The 19,090-nt window shown below is 37.6% G+C and overlaps 4 protein-coding genes across 8 annotated transcripts; 1 reads left to right on the plus strand and 3 right to left on the minus strand.

Annotated features, from left to right (window-relative positions):
• The first annotated feature begins 576 nt into the window (after nucleotides 1–576).
• Nucleotides 577–4,658, plus strand: LOC121754130 (BTB/POZ domain and ankyrin repeat-containing protein NPR1-like). Its single transcript, XM_042149476.1, has 5 exons — nucleotides 577–765; nucleotides 919–1,932; nucleotides 2,957–3,710; nucleotides 3,783–3,968; nucleotides 4,185–4,658. The coding sequence occupies exons 2-5, from the start codon at nucleotides 1,390–1,392 to the stop codon at nucleotides 4,451–4,453; spliced, it is 1,752 nt and encodes a 583-aa protein (XP_042005410.1). The 5' UTR covers nucleotides 577–765; nucleotides 919–1,389; the 3' UTR covers nucleotides 4,454–4,658.
• Nucleotides 4,659–4,826: 168 nt separating this feature from the next.
• LOC121754131 (WD repeat-containing protein 26 homolog) lies at nucleotides 4,827–8,954 on the minus strand. The gene is made up of 5 exons (XM_042149477.1): nucleotides 8,793–8,954; nucleotides 6,774–7,666; nucleotides 6,446–6,547; nucleotides 5,532–6,161; nucleotides 4,827–5,183 (listed from the first exon to the last, which is right to left on the minus strand). The coding sequence occupies exons 2-5, from the start codon at nucleotides 7,563–7,565 to the stop codon at nucleotides 4,968–4,970; spliced, it is 1,740 nt and encodes a 579-aa protein (XP_042005411.1). The 5' UTR covers nucleotides 7,566–7,666; nucleotides 8,793–8,954; the 3' UTR covers nucleotides 4,827–4,967.
• Nucleotides 8,955–9,455: 501 nt separating this feature from the next.
• On the minus strand, nucleotides 9,456–13,548 carry LOC121753960 (WD repeat-containing protein 26 homolog). Of its 3 annotated transcripts, none has more exons than XM_042149268.1 (5): nucleotides 13,398–13,548; nucleotides 11,373–12,245; nucleotides 10,954–11,055; nucleotides 10,195–10,821; nucleotides 9,456–9,842 (listed from the first exon to the last, which is right to left on the minus strand). In XM_042149268.1, the coding sequence occupies exons 2-5, from the start codon at nucleotides 12,162–12,164 to the stop codon at nucleotides 9,627–9,629; spliced, it is 1,737 nt and encodes a 578-aa protein (XP_042005202.1). In that variant the 5' UTR covers nucleotides 12,165–12,245; nucleotides 13,398–13,548; the 3' UTR covers nucleotides 9,456–9,626. The 3 variants fall into 3 exon arrangements, with proteins under 3 accessions (XP_042005202.1, XP_042005203.1, XP_042005205.1); XM_042149269.1 differs by having other exon boundaries at nucleotides 13,450–13,503; XM_042149271.1 differs by lacking the exon at nucleotides 13,398–13,548 and adding an exon at nucleotides 13,270–13,372.
• Nucleotides 13,549–15,271: 1,723 nt separating this feature from the next.
• Nucleotides 15,272–19,025, minus strand: LOC121756186 (probable disease resistance protein At1g58602). Of its 3 annotated transcripts, XM_042151661.1 has the most exons (4): nucleotides 18,859–19,025; nucleotides 18,727–18,774; nucleotides 17,360–18,162; nucleotides 15,272–17,118 (listed from the first exon to the last, which is right to left on the minus strand). In XM_042151661.1, the coding sequence occupies exons 3-4, from the start codon at nucleotides 18,135–18,137 to the stop codon at nucleotides 15,383–15,385; spliced, it is 2,514 nt and encodes an 837-aa protein (XP_042007595.1). In that variant the 5' UTR covers nucleotides 18,138–18,162; nucleotides 18,727–18,774; nucleotides 18,859–19,025; the 3' UTR covers nucleotides 15,272–15,382. The 3 variants fall into 3 exon arrangements, with proteins under 3 accessions (XP_042007595.1, XP_042007597.1, XP_042007594.1); XM_042151663.1 differs by lacking the exon at nucleotides 18,727–18,774 and having other exon boundaries at nucleotides 17,360–18,142; XM_042151660.1 differs by lacking the exon at nucleotides 18,727–18,774.
• Between the last annotated feature and the right edge of the window lie 65 nt (nucleotides 19,026–19,090).

Here is a 19,090-nt window from a genome sequence, read left to right on the forward strand (position 1 = left end):
TCGTATTTTATTAGACTGATAAAATGTTAAAATTATTTGACATTTTAGTTAATTTTCTTAAATGTTGCAAGATAAGAATTATGGTTAAATCTTAAATGTATAATTTATAAAAGAATTCCTAAAATGAGGCTTTTGTGCTATATATTGCATTTTGTGTAATTTAATCAATTCATGAATGCACAGTAAGTACGACTTAGTCATATAGGATCTGGGATAGAAAAAATGAAGGTAATAGTATTATTTTACTAGAAGTTGTGTTGTTTTAACATAGTAACACTACAATTTTGTACAAATATAATTTATTGAATAATTTACTAGTACGAAAATTAGAATAATTGTAATAATTTTGACAGTAATTCTAAATAATTAATGATTATAAAAAAATTACTTACAAACAACTACTACTCCATAAATGCATCGTCCAAGAACTTTCAAAGCACGTTGACGCGCATTCACACTTGCAACTCACATTATTATAATCGTAAATAATAATTTTAAATAACAGTTTATAATTTTGTAAAAATAAATCAAACATAATGGAGCTAAAGACTATAAATGGCAAAAATCTTAAATTCAATAAACACTTGACAAAATCTATGAAATGTTAGTTGCATGATTCTACCTGAATCTTTGCCACTCAAAATCACTTGAACTAAGTTTCTATTTTTTGATACTCCTAAGTTTGCAACTTCCATGCTCTTGAAACTGAACACGGCTCTGGGTCAAGTCAACTCTCACCCAATCACAAACTAGCTTCTACAATAGGTCAGTCAGAGATTTCAGAAAAAAGGAAAAGATGCTTTCTTTCCTAATGCAGTTTTTAGACTTCTAGATGATGTTTTTTTTTTGGTATTTTTGTAGTGGGTTTCTGTTTATTTAGTTCTGAACTTCTGATTATTGTTTTCTTGAACTGGACAGGTATATTGGCTGAAAAAGTTGGGATCTTTACAGATTCTGATGCTCATAATTAGGTTTTGGAGATCAAAATTGAAGTTCTTGAGGTATTGCTTACTGGGTGCGGAAATTTATGACTGAAATAATCAAGAAATGGGGAGTTGACTTGGGAAGTGTCAAGGGTTTGGAGACGTTGGATTGTTTTTTTCAGAAATTAGTACTGATTTTTTTATTGAAGTGAGGTTGTTACTTCTTTTGATGAATATGGATCTGAGTTTTTGGATGAGATGGGCTGAATAATAGGATTTTGATCTGTTTTTGGAGGAATTTGGATTAAAAATTTGTTCTTGCAGTTGAACTGAATGGGGGTTGTGTTTTGACGATTATGGTGGTGAAAATGTTGGTTTCTTGTTTTGAGGTATTACTTGATGCAGCTGTTGTTTGTAGTTTGTAGTTTGTAGCTTTCTTGGTTTGTATAGTCATTGCTTGCTTGCTATGGAGAATGGCAATGACATGTCGTCGTCCTTGAGCTTTGCCTCGTATTCATATCTATCAAATGGCTCGAGTGGTCATAATGCATCTCCGTGCGAAGTAGGGACTAGCCCCGAGTTATTGAGTTTGAGTAGGCTTAGCTTGAGTCTCGAGAAGCTCGTGGTTGATCCTGACAATGACTATAGTGATGCTGAAGTAGAGGTCGAGGGAGTGACTGTAGGTGTCAATCGCTGCATCCTAGCTGCACGGAGCGAGTTCTTCCACCAGCTGTTTAGGAACACGGGCGTTGATGGATCCGTGGAGGGAAAGAAGCTGAGGTATCTCATGACAGATCTGGTGCCCGAGGGAAGAGTAGGGTATGAGGCGTTTATGGTGGTTTTGAATTACTTGTACACCGGGAAGGTGAAGGCTTCCCCGACTGATGTCTCCACCTGCGTTGATGAGTCTTGTGCTCACGATGCTTGTGGCCCAGCCATCAACTACGCTGTGGAGATGATGTATGCTTCTGCCACGTTTCAGATTAAAGAACTCGTGATGGTTGTTCAGGTTCGATCTTTTGAAACTTTCATTGATGATGGCCGTTATTTAGTATGTTTCTTAGAGTTATCGTATTTGTTTCTATGTGTTTTGACCTTGTTTAAGTAAGAGTAATTTAACAGAAAACGGTGAGGAAGCTATGAATGCAGCTAGGGAAACAGATTGCTAGCTGTTTCTGGTCTAATATCGCGAAGTTTTGTTTGATGATGGCCATTGTGTAATATGTTTATCGAGTCATTCTATTCGTTTCTATGTGTTTTGAACTTGTTAAGTAAAAAGAAGAGTAATCTAAGATAAAAACAGTGAGGGGGAAGGCTATGAATGTAGCCGGTGAAACAGATTGTTAGCTGTTTATGGTATAAATTCGCGACTTTTTGACGTTTTGTAAGATGATGGTCGTTGTTTAATATGATTCACGAGACATTGCATTCGTTTCTATGTGTTTTGAACTTGTTTGGATAAGAGAAGAGTATATAAACATTGCAGGAAGGCTATAAATGCAGCCGCTGAAACAGATTGCTCGATGTTTATGATCTAGAATCGCGATATATGCAATTTGGACCGTGTTTTTGTAGATCCCGTTGTTTTGTTATGCATGAAGAATGATCAGGGATGGATCTAGCTACTAGTTAGCATGGGCACATATACATAAGCTATACATGTAAAATATATTTGTTTTAATTTCTCACTAATTGCCCCTCTTGAATCTCTTAAATTTTGTGTATATATATTTTTGCCCCTCTTCATATAAATTCTTCCTGGATCCGTCCCTGAGAATGATGGTGTAGCTATAATAGGAGTGGTACTGGTAGTAGTATGTTAGCTGTCTTTGCATATTGTTGAACCATTGTTACTCGAAACACTGAATTTCTCGTTTGATCTGAGGATCTCGTGTTTATGACAGTGTTCTTCGTTTAGCACAGCAACGAAGATGATTTAGATAAGAAAATGAAAAGATACTGGAATACATTGATTGATGTATGATCACATATGGTATTTTCTTTTGATTTTGGTAAGTTTTTCTGTATTGCAGCGTCATCTCCTTAATTTCGTCGACAAAGCTTATATCGAAGATGTGATGCCGATCCTCATGGTCGCGTTCCACTGCGGCTTGCAACAGCTTCTCTCGCATTGTCTCCAAAGAGTAGCTCGATCCGATGTGGAGAACATCATCCTCGAGAAGGAGCTCCCTGTTGGGGTTCTCAACGACGTCAAATCACTCCGACTCAAATCCAACCAGGACGAGGAGCACAGCTCCGTTCAAGTCGACCCTTTGAACGAGAAGCCTGTCAGGAAGATCCACAGGGCGTTGGATTCTGACGACGTCGAATTGGTGAAGAAACTTCTCGAAGAATCCGACATCTCACTGGATGCCGCCTGCGCTCTTCACTATGCCGCTGCTTACTGTGTCCCTAAGATCGTGAACGAGGTTCTAAACCTCGAAAACACTGACGTAAACCTCCGGAACTCGCGAGGCCACACGGTCCTGCACGTTGCTGCTAGGCGCAAGGACCCCATGGTCATTGTCGAGCTGCTCCACAGGGGCGCTAATGTCTCGGATGCCACGGGAGACGGACAGACACCTCTCACAATCTGCCGTAGGCTGGCGCGCCCCAAGGACTTCAACGAGGTGAAAAAGCACGGCCAGGAGACGAACACGGACAGGCTATGCATAGAGGTCCTGGAGAGGGAAATGCGGAGGAATCCGTTGGCTGGAAACATCACGTTGTCGTCGATGATGGTAGCCGATGATCTGCACATGAGGCTTCTCCTTCTTGAAAACAGGGGTAGGCTTCATTGTCGAATAGTATACTGCTGTACTTGCTAGATATTTTTGATGATATGGCGCGCGTGTGTAGTGGCAATGGCGCGCTCGTTGTTTCCTCTCGAAGCCAGGGTGGCGATGCAGATGGCGCGTGCAGAATCAACTATGGAGTTTGCTGGACTTTCAGCTGCAAATGGCGCGTACGGGAGCTTTAAAGAGGTCGATTTGAACGAGATCCCGCCCGAGCATGTGAGGAGGCTCCAAGCCCTTCAAAAAACTGGTGAGGTCATCTTTACTGCTGCATTTCCTATTAGATTAGTTGGATTTTAGGAAACAAGTGGCTTAATTTTACATGAATGAAGTGGTGTGTACTGCTAAAACGACGTCGTAATTGCAACGTTTGAAAAGTTCGTTATTGGTAGTTCGGATAAAAGTTGTGTTGTTAAAGGATAAAATTTTTTCTCACGAATAACTCTTGGATGGATATCTCCGACAGTGGCGTCCGGTCGTCGCTTCTTCCCCAACTGCTCTGAAGTTCTCGACCAACTCTTGGAAGACGACACTCTTGGGTCGCTAATGCTGGAGAAGGGCACGATGGAGGAGCAACGGACGAAGCGAATGCGGTACATGGAGCTGAAGCAGGATGTGATGAAGGCGTTTAGCAAGGACTTGGCCGAACAAAAGTGGACGAGATTGTCGTCGTCTTCGTCTTCGAGGTCCAACTCTCCAAAGGCTAGTGGAACACATAAAGCTAGGAAAAGATAGACGTGGTGTGGTGTGGTGTATGAGCCTCAGCCGATGCACGTTGTGACTTGTGAGTGCGTGTATGGTGCCATATTATTCACTATTCGATAATTCTGAAATATGGGATGTAATGTAAAAATCTACTTCATTATTCGATGTATGCATCAAAGATTCTGTAATATGAAAATGTGATACAAAAATCATACTATAGCCTTATTGTTTTGTAGATTATTAAACATCACTTTTTTTTTATCACTAGTTGATTTGAACTCATTTTCGTTGCAACAATAATCCATGGAAAATAATCTCCAGGTTGAACAATTTTATTTGATTAAATAGACATTATAATCATATTTCTAAATCCCTTCATCCAAACTCAACCAAACCAACCAAGGAAAATAAAATGGGCAAATTCACATTCTTGTTGTTCTATAGTTTGGATTGAACATATTAATAAGCAAAAGAATTTACATAAAAAGCAATTAACTAAAGGAAATTAGATGGATGGAGGAATGGGTCATTTTCCCTTCCAACTTCAACTCCCCCCATTGCAGTGATGGACTCCATTACTATGCCTCCCATTGTAGCTCACATTAACCTGATTCAGTCCCCAGATTCGTATAGTCCGATCGTCGCTCGCTGATGCCAGCATATGGGGGTTTGCCGGATTCCAGCTGACACAGTTTACAGCCCCCGAGTGCCCTGCCAACGTTAGTATCAGCTCCCCCGAGAGCCTGTGCCATATGTAAACCTACGGAGAGCACTCACACGTAAGCAAAAAGCAGTTTGATTCAAACAAAACCGTAATTAACAACCGTGTGATTGAGTATTTGAAGGAAATCAGATGACCAAATGAACTAAATTTCGTCCAATTCATCAACGTAGGTAGCGTAATTGGCCTACATTATCTTTTACACGTCATAACCCTAAACATGCTGGTAACATACACATGTAAGCAACGGGGCGCTCGATTCAAACAAAACCTCAAATAAGATCAGACGATAACACAAACACAAATTTATACGTCTAAGTTACCACCCAAAGTGAAAGCCTGTTAAGACAAAAGCGCGATAAACAAAGAGGAGGACACAAGGGTTACCTGCGAGTCCTCACTGCCGCTTGAGATAAATGCACGATCTAATCCCCCGAAACAAGACTGCAAAACGAAACGAGAACGCTTGTGGCCTTTGTATTTAGATACCAGCCTGGGACATCCATCGATGTTCCAAAGATGGAGTTCTTCGTTCCAGAGGCTGAGGAGCAAGAACTTGCCATCTTCGGACAAAGAGAACGAGGTTATTATTTGATCCTCCTCGATGAACCGCTCGGACTTAGATTCCCATCCGAACAATAGTGCTACAGTTTCTTTACAAACAGTAATGAGCTCTTTCGTATTACTACTGATGCCCAAGTCTGCATTCCTAAGAGTTCTCTGCCCTCTCCAACATTCCAACTCTTTCCCTTCCAAATCCCACATGATGATGCTTTTATCAGTAACACCAGAGAATAAGTTCTTCCCGTCCGGGGCCCACGCACAAGAGACCAAACCAAGGCCACTTTTTTCGTAGATATGGAGGCATTCCCCCAAGGCAACATCCCACCGTCTAACTATTTCTTCTGCTCCACATGTAAGGAGTTGGTTGTCATCGGGGCTCCACGATATACAGGACACGGATTTTTGATGACCATATAATCTATGTTTTAAAAGAACTTGACTATCATCCATGACCTATAAAAGATAAAACCATCAAAACTAATCATCAAACAAGTGTTGGGGAGAAATATCATGCAGAAAAGTTATTCAGCACAAATTTGTGTACATCAAACTAGAACATACGAGGCTGTTAAAATCAAGAAACAATGATCATAAGCCAATGAAATGTTCAAATGCAAAAATTTCAAACTTATGTACCTTTGATTTGACATTAAAACCTCACCTTCAAGGGAATGAATTAGAATCCCCAGTAGAAATTTAAAAATTAATAAAAAGAACAAAGAAATTGCAAGTGCTACCTCCCATATAATAACAAGGTGATCACCAGATGACGATGCCAAGTATTTTCCATTGTGAGAAAATTGCAAAACCAAAACATCATCTTTGTGTTCTTGTAATACCTGGTGGATTCCATTAGCAAAAAAGATCAGCTAGATGTCATTCTAGTGTGTCTGTAAGAGTGTAAGGATAACCGAATCTTCTAAGAAAACCAAATAATGTATAGAGAAACTAGTGAATACGTTAAAAAGATCATGCAAAACAAAGAAGTAGGAATTCAAGTTCTCTCAAATTTAGCTGAAACCATATGCAACTATATTTAGTAACTGCAAAAAAAAAACAATTTACCTGCAATGTTTGAGTAGGGATATGGTCTCTCCCACACTGATGATCAGCAAGCAACGACATTTTTCCAACCGAGGAATTGTGAAACTTACAAGCATCCTTTTGCAAGACAAGGGCCTGCTCAACAAGATGCACCAATCTTTTCTCCGGAACTATCACTGTCGGAGGAAGCAACTTGCGCAATTTATCCAGTAACTTCTTACGAGATTCGAGTTTTGGCTCTTTACTAGAAGTTCCATTGACTAAATTTTGTGATGGAGAAAAAATGAGGGAAGAAAGCTCTCTAACTCTCTCGTAATTTATGCAAAGTGGAGTGATCTCTGTCCGCAGTGTCTTTAAAGCTTCCATGATCTTTCCATCATCTAAAAGTTCTGAGAATTTCTGCTCAAATATTGCCAAAGATGCTAACTTAACTATCGTTTCATCTGTTACACCAAATTTGTGCAACACGGCAACACTTTCATCCCATTGACCTTCAAGAATATGTTGCATAAAAAAATCTATCTCAGGGGCATGAAATGGAATTCCAGACTCTTCCTCCAGGCACGCCCCCGACTTTGAATAGCCAAGAGAATATAATGCATCGGCTATAACACGGACAAGTTCAACTTTCTTTATGATACCCTTTGAACCAACAACCTCCTCATCCCCTTCAGTTGCCAAAAGCCGAGCCATTGAATCAGTAAGTGAGCAACCTCTCTGTCTAAGATATAAACTGTTGGGAATACCTCCTGAATCTAGAGAGGTCACCTTCACACGTTTCGATGGTGGTTCATCATCCTCTACACCTCCCATGAAAAGCACACTTCAGCCCATATATTTATACTACAGTAAGAAATTGAGATCTGTCTGGTAAAATACTACAGTAAGAAATTGAGATCTGTCACTTATGCTATCTGCAAAAAGCAATTGAAAAAAGATGTTAACTGATTGGGCCCAAAGATTAATCATTATCATACTATTGAGGGACTAATAACAACAGATGCATTAAATCAGTTCCTACTGAGAATCTCAAAAAGCCCATATTTGTCTGGATAGTAGTCAAAGGATGTAAAACCACAATAAAAAACTGAACTTCTAAAATCAAACTAAATAATTTAAGATGTGTGGTTTAGAAAAGCATAACCTAGGCACAATTGGAAAATGGAGAAAACATGGAACCACCAAGAGGCTTTGGCGGAAAACTAAATATTACTTGAAATTGCAAATGCATGCTTCACTTATAGCTTAAACTTGGGTTTCTTTATGATTTAGGAAACATTAAGAGAGATATTGTATATGGGTACAACTATGTTCTCTCATTATAATTCAAATAACCTTTATCAACTTTTAGCCTCTAATATGTCCAATATACACCTTCCTTATTAGTCTCAGATGATACCATTGCATAGAATCGATATGACAAGTACTATGACAAAACAGACGAACTTATTTCAGCAATGCATACAGAATGCATATACAATGGTATAGACTTTGCTACAAGTTTTTCATTTCAAAGCAAGCATATTGCCATTCCATTACAAATCAACACATGGCTAATAAAGATACCAAAATAACAGTTAGCTTCACCGATCATAAATCCGATCGCCACAACTCAACACAATTAACAGTCAGCCATACGGCAAATCCAAAAGGCATCAGCAACAAACCACACATCACAAGCAATCAAGTCCCCACCACCTCGTTCCTTATAGCAGCTAGTTTTTAGTTTTCCCAATTCCTCAACCAAAAATAAAAGAAAAATCAAAGACACCTACAACTCCGCTACATTCAAAGCAATCAACTGTCCACATTTCAATCAAATTAGCTCAAACACAACATCTGCAGTAACCAATAGAGGCAAACTAATCAACTAAACGCAATCCCACAAGTCCCAAACTTGAAAATCAAATCAAACTGAAAACCTAAAACCCACTGCAAATCCGTCATATAATTCAGGATAATCGACTTCGTTCCAAATTCGAAATAATTCTGATAATCAGGCAAATCAAATTAAATCCAGATCACGAATCACCGACTCACGGATAATCAAAAAGGGCAGCGATTATCGATGGAACCGACCCACTTAAGGATTGGGTGGGAGCGAGATGGATTTGGAAGAGGGGATCCGGGTTGGAAATTGGTACTTATATGGGTGGTTTTGTGTGTAGGGAAGGATAATATTTTATTCTCTGTTTGGATGTGTTAATTTACTTAAGACTCACTCAAATGCTGCTTGTTTGAGTTTTTTCTTCTTCTAATTTATCTACTAATAAATTTTCAATCAATGAATATAAATTTTATTAGATTTTTGTAATCTTAATATGATCATTCAATTTATAGAAAGCATTATCTTTTTATTTTGTTGTGGGAGAATTAATGTGACATGACACATCAAAGTATATATTGTCAAGTATAGATGTATGCATCTAACTCTTAAGTGTAGAAGTAAAATAAATATAAAAAAACTAATCTTTTGTTGCTTAATCACTTTTTAAATTACAATACTAGTGTACTAAGAGTAGAATGTTTGGCACACACCTCTTTGGCAAAACAAGTACACTATTTCATTAACTTTTTCCTTTTAGTACCAAACATAGTAAAAAAAAAGGACAGTAGGAAAATGATTTGTTTTCTAGTCGTTTAATTAGTACTTAGGAATTGAGATGCATCCTTATTTCATGAGTATTTAAATGAGAGAGTTTATTTAGCAGTGGGAAGATTTTAAGTGAGTATTATTAAGACAGTAAATGCAAATTCACATTCTTCTTGTTCTATAGTTTGGATTGAACATATTAAGCAAAAGAATTTACATAAAAAGCAATTTAATAAGAAGAAATTAGATGGATGGAGGAATGAGCCATTTCCTTTCCTACTTCAACTCCCCCCATTGCAGTGATGAACTCCATTACTATGCCTCCCATTGTTGTTCACATTAACCTGATTCAGTCCCCAGATTCGTATTGTCCGATCATCACTCGCTGACGCCAGCATATGGGGGTTCGCCGGATTCCAGCTGACGCAGTTTACAGCCCCTGTGTGCCCGGCCAACGTTAGTATCAGCTCTCCTGAGAGCCTGTGCCATATGTAAACCTACAGAGAGCGCACACACGTCAGCAACGAGCAGTTTGATCCAAACAAAACCCTATCAAGATCTGTGTGATTGAGTATTTGAAGGAAATCAGACGACCAAATTAACTAAAATTTGTCCAATCCATCAACGTAGCTAGTGTGATTGAATTACATTAGCTTTTTAACACATCTAAACCAAAAACATGCTGATAACATACACATGTGAGCAACGAGGCGCTCGAATCAAACAAAACCTCAAATAAGATCAGACGATCAAACAAACTCAAATTTATAGTACATCTAAGTTATCACCCAAAGTGAAAGCCTGTTAAAACAAAAGCGCGATAAACAAAGAGGAGGACGCAAGGGTTACCTGCGAGTCCTCACTGCCGCTTGAGATAAATGCATGATCTAATCCCCCGAAACAAGACTGCAAAACAAAACGGGAACGCTTGTGGCCTTTGTATTTAGATACCAGCCTGGGGCATCCATCGATATTCCAAAGATGGAGTTCTTCATTCCAGAGGCTGAGGAGCAAGAACTTGCCATCTTCGGACAAAGAGAACGATGTTATTATTTGATCCTCCTCGATGAATCGCTCGGACTTAGATTCCCATCCAAACAATAGTACTACAGTTTCTTTACAAACGGTAATAAGCTCTTTCGTATTACTAGTGATGCCCAAGTCAGCATTCCTAAGAGTTCTCGGGCGTCTCCAACATTCCAACTCTTTCCCTTCCAGATCCCACATGATGATGCTTTTATCAGTAACACCAGAGAATACACTCTTCCCGTCTGGCGACCACGCACAAGAGACCAAACCAAGGCCACTTTTTTCGTATATATAGAGGCATTCCCCCAAGGCAACATCCCACCTTCTAACTAGCTCTCCTCCACATGTAAGGAGCTGTTTGTCATCGGGACTCCATGATATACAGGATACGGATTTCTGATGACCATATAATCTATGTTTTAAAAGAACTTGACCGGCATCCATGACCTATCAAAGATGAAACCATCAAACTTATCATTAAGCAAGGGATGGGGATAACTATCATGCAGAAAATGTTATTCAGCACAAATTTAAAAAGTTTAAAAAACAATAAAAGGATAAAGAAAGAGCAAGTGTTACCTCCCATATAATAACAAGGTGATCACCAGATGATGAGGCCAAGTATTTTCCATTCTGAGAAAATTGCAAAACCAATATTTCATCTTTGTGTTCTTGTAATACCTGGTGGATTCAATTAGCAAAAGAGATCAGCTAAATGTCATTCTAGTGATTCTGTGAGGATATCAAATCTTTTGAGAAAACCAAATATAATGTATAGAGAAACTAGTAAATACGTTTAAAAGATACAGACATGTCCATACAAAACAGCGAGGTAGGAATTCCATCTATAAGCAGATATACTAATCGCTGAGCTGTTTATGGATCAGCTATATTATGTATTAGGAAACTTTCACACATAAAAAGCATCTAAGTGCTCACAAGCTGACACGATATACAACCTTTTAATAGTAATTGCAAAAAAAAAATGGCTAGTTTACCTGCAATGTTTGGGTAGGAATATGGTCTCTCCCACACTGATGATCAGCAAGCAATGACATTTTCCCGACTGAGGAATTGTGAAACTTACAAGCATCCTTTTGCAAAACAAGGGCCTGCTCGACGAGATGCACCAATCTTTTCTCCGGAACTATTACTATTGGGGGAAGCAACTTGCGCAATTTATCCAATAATATCTTACGAGATTTGAGTTTTGACCCTTTACTAGAAGTTCCATCAAGTAAATTTTGTGATGGAGACAAAACGAAGGAAGACAACTCTCTAACTCTCTTGTAGTTTACGCAAAGCGGAGTGATCTCTGTCCGCAGCGTCTTTAAAGCATCCATGATCTTTCCATCATCTAAAAGTTCAGAGAATTTCTGCTCAAATATTGCCAAAGATGCTAACTTAACTATTGTTTCATCCGTTACGCCAAATTTGTGCAACACAGCAACACTTTCATCCCATTGGCCTTCAAGAATACGATGCATGAAAAAATCTATCTCAGGGGCATGAAATGGAATTCCAGACTCTTCCTCCAGGCATGCCCCTGACTTTGAATAGCCGAGCGAATACAATGCCTCGGCTATAACACGAACAAGTTCAACTTTCTTTATGATACCCTTTGAACCAACAACCTCATCATCCCCTTCAGTTGCCAAAAGCCGAGCCATTGAATCACTAAGTGTGCAACCTCTCTGTCTAAGATATAAACTGTTGGAAATACCCCCTGAATCTATAGAGGTCACCTTCACACGTTTCGATGGTGGTTCATCATCCTCTACACCTCCCATGAAAAGCACACTTCAGCCCATATATTTATACTAAAGTAAAGAATTGAGATCTGTTTGGTTAAATACTTTCACTTATGGTATCTGCAAAAAGCAATTTAAAAGAGATGTTAACATATTGGGACCAAAGATTAATCACACTATTAAGGGACTCATAGCGACATATATTAAAACAGTTCCTACTGAGAATCTCAAATAGCCCATATTTGTGTGGATAGTAGTCTCCGGAAACAAATAAAGTGACGCTAGTAAAAGGATGTAAAACAGCAATAGAACTGAACTTGTAAAATCAAAATTAAGATGAATGGTTTAGACAAGCATAATCTAGTTTGGAGAAAACATGGAAACCCCAAAAAGGCTTTCGCAGATAAAGGGAAAACTAAACTACTATTTGAAATAACAAATGCATGCTTCAACTACTGAATTAAGTTAGGTTCTTTTACAACTCAGGCAACATTAAGAGAGGTATAGTATAGTGGTTCAATTATGTTCTCTCATTTACAATTCAAATATCCTTTATAAACTTTTACCCTATATATGAATGCCCAATATACACCTTACTTCTTAGTATTTAGACGATACCATTGTATAGAATCGATAAGATAAGTACTATGACAAACCAACAAACTATTTCAGGCAATGCATACAGAATGCATATACAATAATACAATTGTATAAAATTTGCGACAAGTTTTTCATTTCAAAGTTCAAACATATCACCATTCCATCACACATCAATCCATGGCTAATCAAGAAATCAAAATGACAGTTAGCTTCACCAATTACACATCCGATCACCATAACTCAACACAAGTAACAGTCAGCCACACCGCGAATCCAAAAGGCATCCGCAGCAAACCACACGTACCAAGCAATCAAGTACCCACCATCTCCTTCCTTAGTTTTTCATCTATCCCAATTCCTCAACCAAAAAAAGAAAAATCAAACACACCAAACCAACTCCCCTACATTCAAAGCAATCAAGTGCCCACATTTCAATCAAATTAGCTCAAACACAACATCTGCAGTAATCAATAGAGGCAAACTAATCAAACTGAAATCAACTAAACGCAATTCCACAAGTCCCAAACTTGAAAATTGAATCAACCTGTAAACCTAAAACCCACTGCAAATGCGTCACACAAATCAGGATAATCAACTTCGTTCCAAATTCGAAAAATAATCTTGGTAATCAGGCAAATCAAACTAAATCCAAATCATAAATCCCCGACTCACAAATAATCAAAGGGGCAGCGATTATCGCGCGATGAGGACAAATGGAACCGACCCGGTTAAGAATTGGGAGCGAAATGGATTTGGACGAAGGGATCCGGCTTGGAAATTGGTATTTATAGGGGTGGTTTTGTGTGCAAGGAAGGATAATATTTTAGTCTTTGTTTGGTTGTGTGATTTTATTTAAAATGGTTGTTGTTTGTGTTTTTTCTACTTCCAATTGTATCTAACACTTTAATTTTTAATTAATGTACAAACTTTTTGTTCATTTTTGTAATCTGAATGTGATCATTAACAATCATAGAACACCATTAGTTTTTTTTTAATTATAAGAGAGTGACATGTCTCATCAAAGTATATACCAAAGCACAATTTCATGCTCTTCATATTTTGATGGAACTAGCATTGCACTTTATATATCAACTCTTCATTGATGAATGTTAAATAACGTGTATTTTGGAATTAGTACAAGAAAAATCATGATTTTCATTATATATGACTGATCTACCTAACGATATTTTGGAACTTAATTTGCTAATTAACATGATATAATAATTTAAGAAAAAAACACTTATCTTTTTTTTTTAATCACGTTTTACTTTCTTGTAAAATTGAATACTCTAGTTCTAAAAGAAGAATGTTTGGCACACACCTCATTGGTATAACAAGTGTTTTCTTCACTTTTTCATTTCAGTGCCAAACAACGTGAAAAAAGAAAAGGACACTAGGAAAACGCTTTTTTTTGGGTTTATTTATTAATTATAACTATTTAATTATTTATTTAATTGGAGTTGAATTGTATCCTCATTTCAATGTGAATGTTTTAAGCAGTGTTTGGATTTTCAAAGAGACATTTTTCAATGAATCTTGAACGTTTCTTTATCAATGGTGCATTGATAAAATTGTGCTAGTATTATTTTAGTTTTAATTATCTTAGTTTTTCTTAAGAGAACACAAAATAGGGAGTATAAAAAAATCATAGAGACCAATCCAATCTAATTAATTTGAAAAATCCATCTAGAACCCCGTTTAGACTAGACCACGAGAAAATAAAACAAAAGCATGGGCCAATCGAATGCCCGATTTCTATACTAGTTTAAAAGCCCATATTAGCTCAAAATAAATTAGAAAGGCCCAACAAACTAAACAATATAATCCCTAACTAAATAAATTTAAATTAACACATAGTACTAGTAAATAATCCCTCCGTTCCTAATAATTTATCACCGTTTGATCCGGCACGAGTTTTAAGAAATGTAATAGAAAGTGAGTTAAAAAAGTTAGTGATATGCGAGTCCTACTTTTATAGTCTTATAGTAGCAATAAATAATGAGTTAGTGGAACGTGGGGTCCACTACTAGAAATGATAATAGCGGAACGTGACAATTTTTTAGGGACGAACCAAAATTGAAATAAGTAATAAATTTTCATGAACGGAGGAGGTAATTAGTTTAGCTTCCTTATACAATTATAATAGTACTCCACAAACCATGTGACAAGAAACTTGGTGATCTTGAGTGCATCCGGATTCAAAATAAATTAGTATAACTTCTATCAGATTAATTACAAACTCTATTTAAAAATGAACAAATATCAATTGGAAAATACTTAGGTTTAATATGCCAAAAAAATCATTATTTGAAATAATTATGTAATTCTACGATTTCGATTAGCATAATTTTATTAAAAGTCAAATTATTGACCATAGATTAAGAACCGATGGAATTATGAATTTGTACTACAATATGGTATTTGGTCATTTGAAATAATCGAATTACAATCATTTGTTAAGCATTTGGTTACAACTTAAAATACCAAATTCAGTGAACATTTATTTGTTTAGAGTTGTAGTGACTGGTTATTGGGTAGATGAGATAGATTCCCAAATTGAGGAAAATACTTTTTTCCTTAAAACTATACACAAAGTTAATTGCAAACACACAATAACAGAGGACTGATATCCACTTCCTCATATACTTCACTTCACATTAAGGACTGATATCAACTTCAATGATTCTGGAGATTGAGCTCGAGTTTCTAATCTTTGCTGCCATGTGTTTGGTTGTTACCATTTTTAACTTCCTCACACGCTTCATCCACCCAATTTTAAACTTCACCAGATGCGTACAGTTCTTGATTTCTAGTTGGTCAAGTTTCCACATTGCACCTTCTCCAACTTGTATTTTTCTAAGATTCCACAATTCATTGATGCGAAGCACTTTGAGCTTCGGAAACCCGTTGTGCTGAATCACCATTTCTCGACCACTGTATGCATTCCGTAGCTTGAGGCGCTCTAGGGAGGGTAGATTCTCTAGTTCTGGCATGGGGTCTTCACCCAGACAAGTATTTACCAAGATCAAGTAACGGATACGTCGCGGGAAATCACCTGCGCTTGGTAGCTTAGCTACGCGTCCATCCACTCTGAGTGTCACGAGTCTATCAAGAACACCAATCTGGTCCAAACATGGCATGCTTCTGAAACGAAACCCTCTCAAGTTCAACTGCTCAAGTCTATTCATCTTAACTAGTGATCCAAAGAGCTTTATAACATCCGAGTTTTCATCAATTTCTTCGATGCCCAATTTACGAAGACGACTCATCTTCTCCAAGCTCGACAACTCATATGTCCAATCAAAGATCGGGATCCAGGTTAGTGTCTCAAGTTTCTGTAACGCATCTACTTTCAAAGGCTTCTGACAAATCACATCAGACATGTAGAGATGACGAAGGCTACCCATTTTCTTCATAATATCCGGCACCTCCACCATAAAGTTTAGAGCTATATCGAGAACCTCAAGCTTTTTCAACCCTCCCAGAGACCGTGGAATCTCTTGAATGTAATTGTTTCGCAATCCCAAATACCTTAACTCAATCAGTGTGCCTATAGTTTCTGATAAAGTCTTCACCCCAAAATCTTCCACGTCGAGTATGTCGAGGAGTTCAAAACTCTTCCAATAAGACTCGCCAGCGTCGTCCAAGAAGCGACCACCTCCATGAAAGATGAGAGAAACAAGATGTTTGTCTTGATTCTTGGAGTGATTAAATTTGTCTCTACCACAATGAATAACACGATGACAAGGAATTCTTGAGCTCCGTGAGGGTCGACTATTTCCATTGCTCCTCAAGATCTCAAAGCCCATTTCCTCCTCTGCTTTTTTGATGGATAACATGTGTAGTAGAGGATTCATGCGGCACCTTTTTACTTCTCGTGTGAATGGGAGCTCATGCACGACTTCAAAAATGGATTCACTAACTAACCGGTATGTACATGATCTTCCTACATTTATTCCTCTTATATTCCAAATATGATCCAACTTTTCTTCCCTCATTATTGCATTTTCTTTAAAAAATGACATGAGCAAGAAACATGCCTTGAGTGTCTCATCCAAATTACGATACATCGGCTCCAATATCTTCAATGATTCTCGCAAATCAATTGAATCAAAAAGCTGTTCCCATTCAATCCCTGAAAGTCTTTGTTTTGCTTTATGCCTTCCAACATTTATTATAGCTATCGGCAAACCCCAACATTTTTTCAGCATCTCTCTCCCCTTCCTCTCTAAGTCCTTTGAGAATTTGTTCTCAACACTAGTAAATTTATCAATTGTTTTCAAAAACAATTTCCAGCTCTTGTCAGAATCCAAAGCTTTCATCTCATGAGTATAACCTATGTTTATTCTTTCAATCTTATAGCGACTGGTTAACAACAACCGACTTCCATCGCCTGATTATATACATATTGAGAACAATTAATGTACGGGCTATACTTCCACAAGTTTTAATATACGCAATAATTAAGGACAAAATACTACTTTTAGCCAAAAAAAAATCTATTTTTTCAAATCTTAAAAATATACTCCATCTGTCCTGTCCTGCTCAAAGTGACACGTTTTCCTTTGGGATGTCTCATTCAAAATGTTAACACACATAATTAAATAAAAGATAAGAAATGAAGACGAACATACCTTTCTGTGCAAGACCTAGCAAGAAAGATTCCAAGCGCATTTCTGCAAGAAGGTTGTCGACAACTATGAAACATGACTTTCCTTGCAGGTGCTGGCAAAGCATCTGTCGAAGACTCCGGTTGTCCATTTTCTCCACCAACAACGGATCTCCATCAAGTTCCACCAACTGCTGTATCAGTTCCACAAGCACCTCATGTATACTTGTGTCACTAGAAATGGTTACCCATGCACGTTGCTTGAATTTTCCAATGATAGCCGGATGGTTGTACACTTGTGTAGCAAGAGTCGTCTTTCCCACACCAAGCATGCCTTTGATACAAGATGTCACAAGGGCCACCTCCTCGTTAAGAATCACTTTCCCAATAAGTTGCTCTATGTCTTTCTCCAACCCCACCACGGAAACTTCGTCTCCTTTTTCTCCAACACTTTGCAGTCTGCTCACCCCCTCACTGACTCCAAACTCCGTCATGCGCTTTTTTGACTGCCTCAGCCAATCGAGGATAATGTCCATTTCATCGCAGAAGGAGGTCTGATCAACTTTTCTTGTGAGGTCAGCTGAATACTGAGCTATCTCAGCAAAGTCAGCTACCAAATGATTCAGCATCCTTCTCCTCTTTCCCGAGTTCTTGAACTTCAAGTAATGCAGCATCATTTGCAGCTCGTTTATTACCTTTTCTGCGATCAACCCTTTAGCAGTCTTAAAAAATAAATGTTTTTCGGTTTTAACTAGAAAACTTTTCAGTTCCTGTATCGCCCCTGAGATGATGGCCTCCGACATGATTTCTGGCAAAAATTATTAAAAACTACAAGGAATTGATTTAGAAAATCAGATAAACACCATTACAAATGAAAACATAATCTATATTCTATATCATACAATACTCCTCATGTCCACCATTAAATATCTCTACTACTACATTTTAGGTTGTCCAGCATTAAACATCTCACTGCACTAACATTTTACTTTAACTTTTTTAAAACTAATGCATAAAAGTATGATCGATATTCCACTATTTCTTTACATTTCTTAATACTCGCAGTTGTGCCAAGTGGGGGAGTATAAATGACTCCATGAGTTTAAAACAGACAATTGGACATGATAATAATATCAAAAACAAAATCCAGATTCAGACCTAAAATTGATCTAATTCTATAAAATTGGGTCTCACTTTCTTGGAGATTAAGCACAAAATAAAAACCTTAGGAATATAAAGCAACTTCCCCAATCTAAAGAGCTATTAGTCTCTAATTAAGATTTCTATGCCATTAAAGTCAGTAAATCTTCTTAACTCACTTTCCCAAGTTTTTGACAACACAGATTTCTTCGAAAACGCTGACTGAAAATTTAGAATATTTGGAATTTATACCTTAAATTGGGATTGAGTAAAGTTTCTGAAGCTAACGATTTCAAAAATCTGTAAAAAAGAACGTAATCGGATTTCTAAATATACTATTGAAAGTGAACTATGATTCGAAGCTATTCAAAGAAAAGAAAATACCTTTTGAGATTATCTCTTCTTATCTTTGGCGGTTTGGAATCAATTTTCCATTTCAACTCTTTTCTTCTGTATCGCCGGCTAGCGTGATTTGATGAACTGTAGAGAGTTTGATGGGATTGTGATCAACAAATTCGGGAGAGGATCCCCTGCTGTGCACAAATCACAGCAGGGCCTGCTGCCCCATACACCACCATTTTATATTATTATTTTTTTTATAAAAAAAAAATAAAAA

This window comes from Salvia splendens, chromosome 11, assembly GCF_004379255.2.
Source record: "Salvia splendens isolate huo1 chromosome 11, SspV2, whole genome shotgun sequence".
In the NCBI taxonomy this organism is placed as follows: Eukaryota; Viridiplantae; Streptophyta; class Magnoliopsida; order Lamiales; family Lamiaceae; genus Salvia; species Salvia splendens.

What these genes read in the sequence shown, in the direction of transcription:
- LOC121753960 (XM_042149268.1), bottom strand. Translation starts at nt 12,164, where the DNA reads ATGGGAGGTGTAGAGGATGATGAACCACCATCGAAACGTGTGAAGGTG. An exon ending in TTCCTACCCAAACATTGCAG is followed by an intron (nt 11,056 to 11,372) that starts GTAAACTAGCCA and finishes TGAATCCACCAG; the next exon opens with GTATTACAAGAACACAAAGA. An exon ending in GCGGCAGTGAGGACTCGCAG is followed by an intron (nt 9,843 to 10,194) that starts GTAACCCTTGCG and finishes CGCTCTCTGTAG; the next exon opens with GTTTACATATGGCACAGGCT.
- LOC121754130 (XM_042149476.1), top strand. Translation starts at nt 1,390, where the DNA reads ATGGAGAATGGCAATGACATGTCGTCGTCCTTGAGCTTTGCCTCGTAT. An exon ending in AACTCGTGATGGTTGTTCAG is followed by an intron (nt 1,933 to 2,956) that starts GTTCGATCTTTT and finishes TCTGTATTGCAG; the next exon opens with CGTCATCTCCTTAATTTCGT. An exon ending in CCAAGCCCTTCAAAAAACTG is followed by an intron (nt 3,969 to 4,184) that starts GTGAGGTCATCT and finishes TATCTCCGACAG; the next exon opens with TGGCGTCCGGTCGTCGCTTC.
- LOC121756186 (XM_042151663.1), bottom strand. Translation starts at nt 18,137, where the DNA reads ATGTCGGAGGCCATCATCTCAGGGGCGATACAGGAACTGAAAAGTTTT. An exon ending in GCTAGGTCTTGCACAGAAAG is followed by an intron (nt 17,119 to 17,359) that starts GTATGTTCGTCT and finishes GTATATAATCAG; the next exon opens with GCGATGGAAGTCGGTTGTTG.
- LOC121754131 (XM_042149477.1), bottom strand. Translation starts at nt 7,565, where the DNA reads ATGGGAGGTGTAGAGGATGATGAACCACCATCGAAACGTGTGAAGGTG. An exon ending in TCCCTACTCAAACATTGCAG is followed by an intron (nt 6,548 to 6,773) that starts GTAAATTGTTTT and finishes GGAATCCACCAG; the next exon opens with GTATTACAAGAACACAAAGA. An exon ending in GCGGCAGTGAGGACTCGCAG is followed by an intron (nt 5,184 to 5,531) that starts GTAACCCTTGTG and finishes TGCTCTCCGTAG; the next exon opens with GTTTACATATGGCACAGGCT.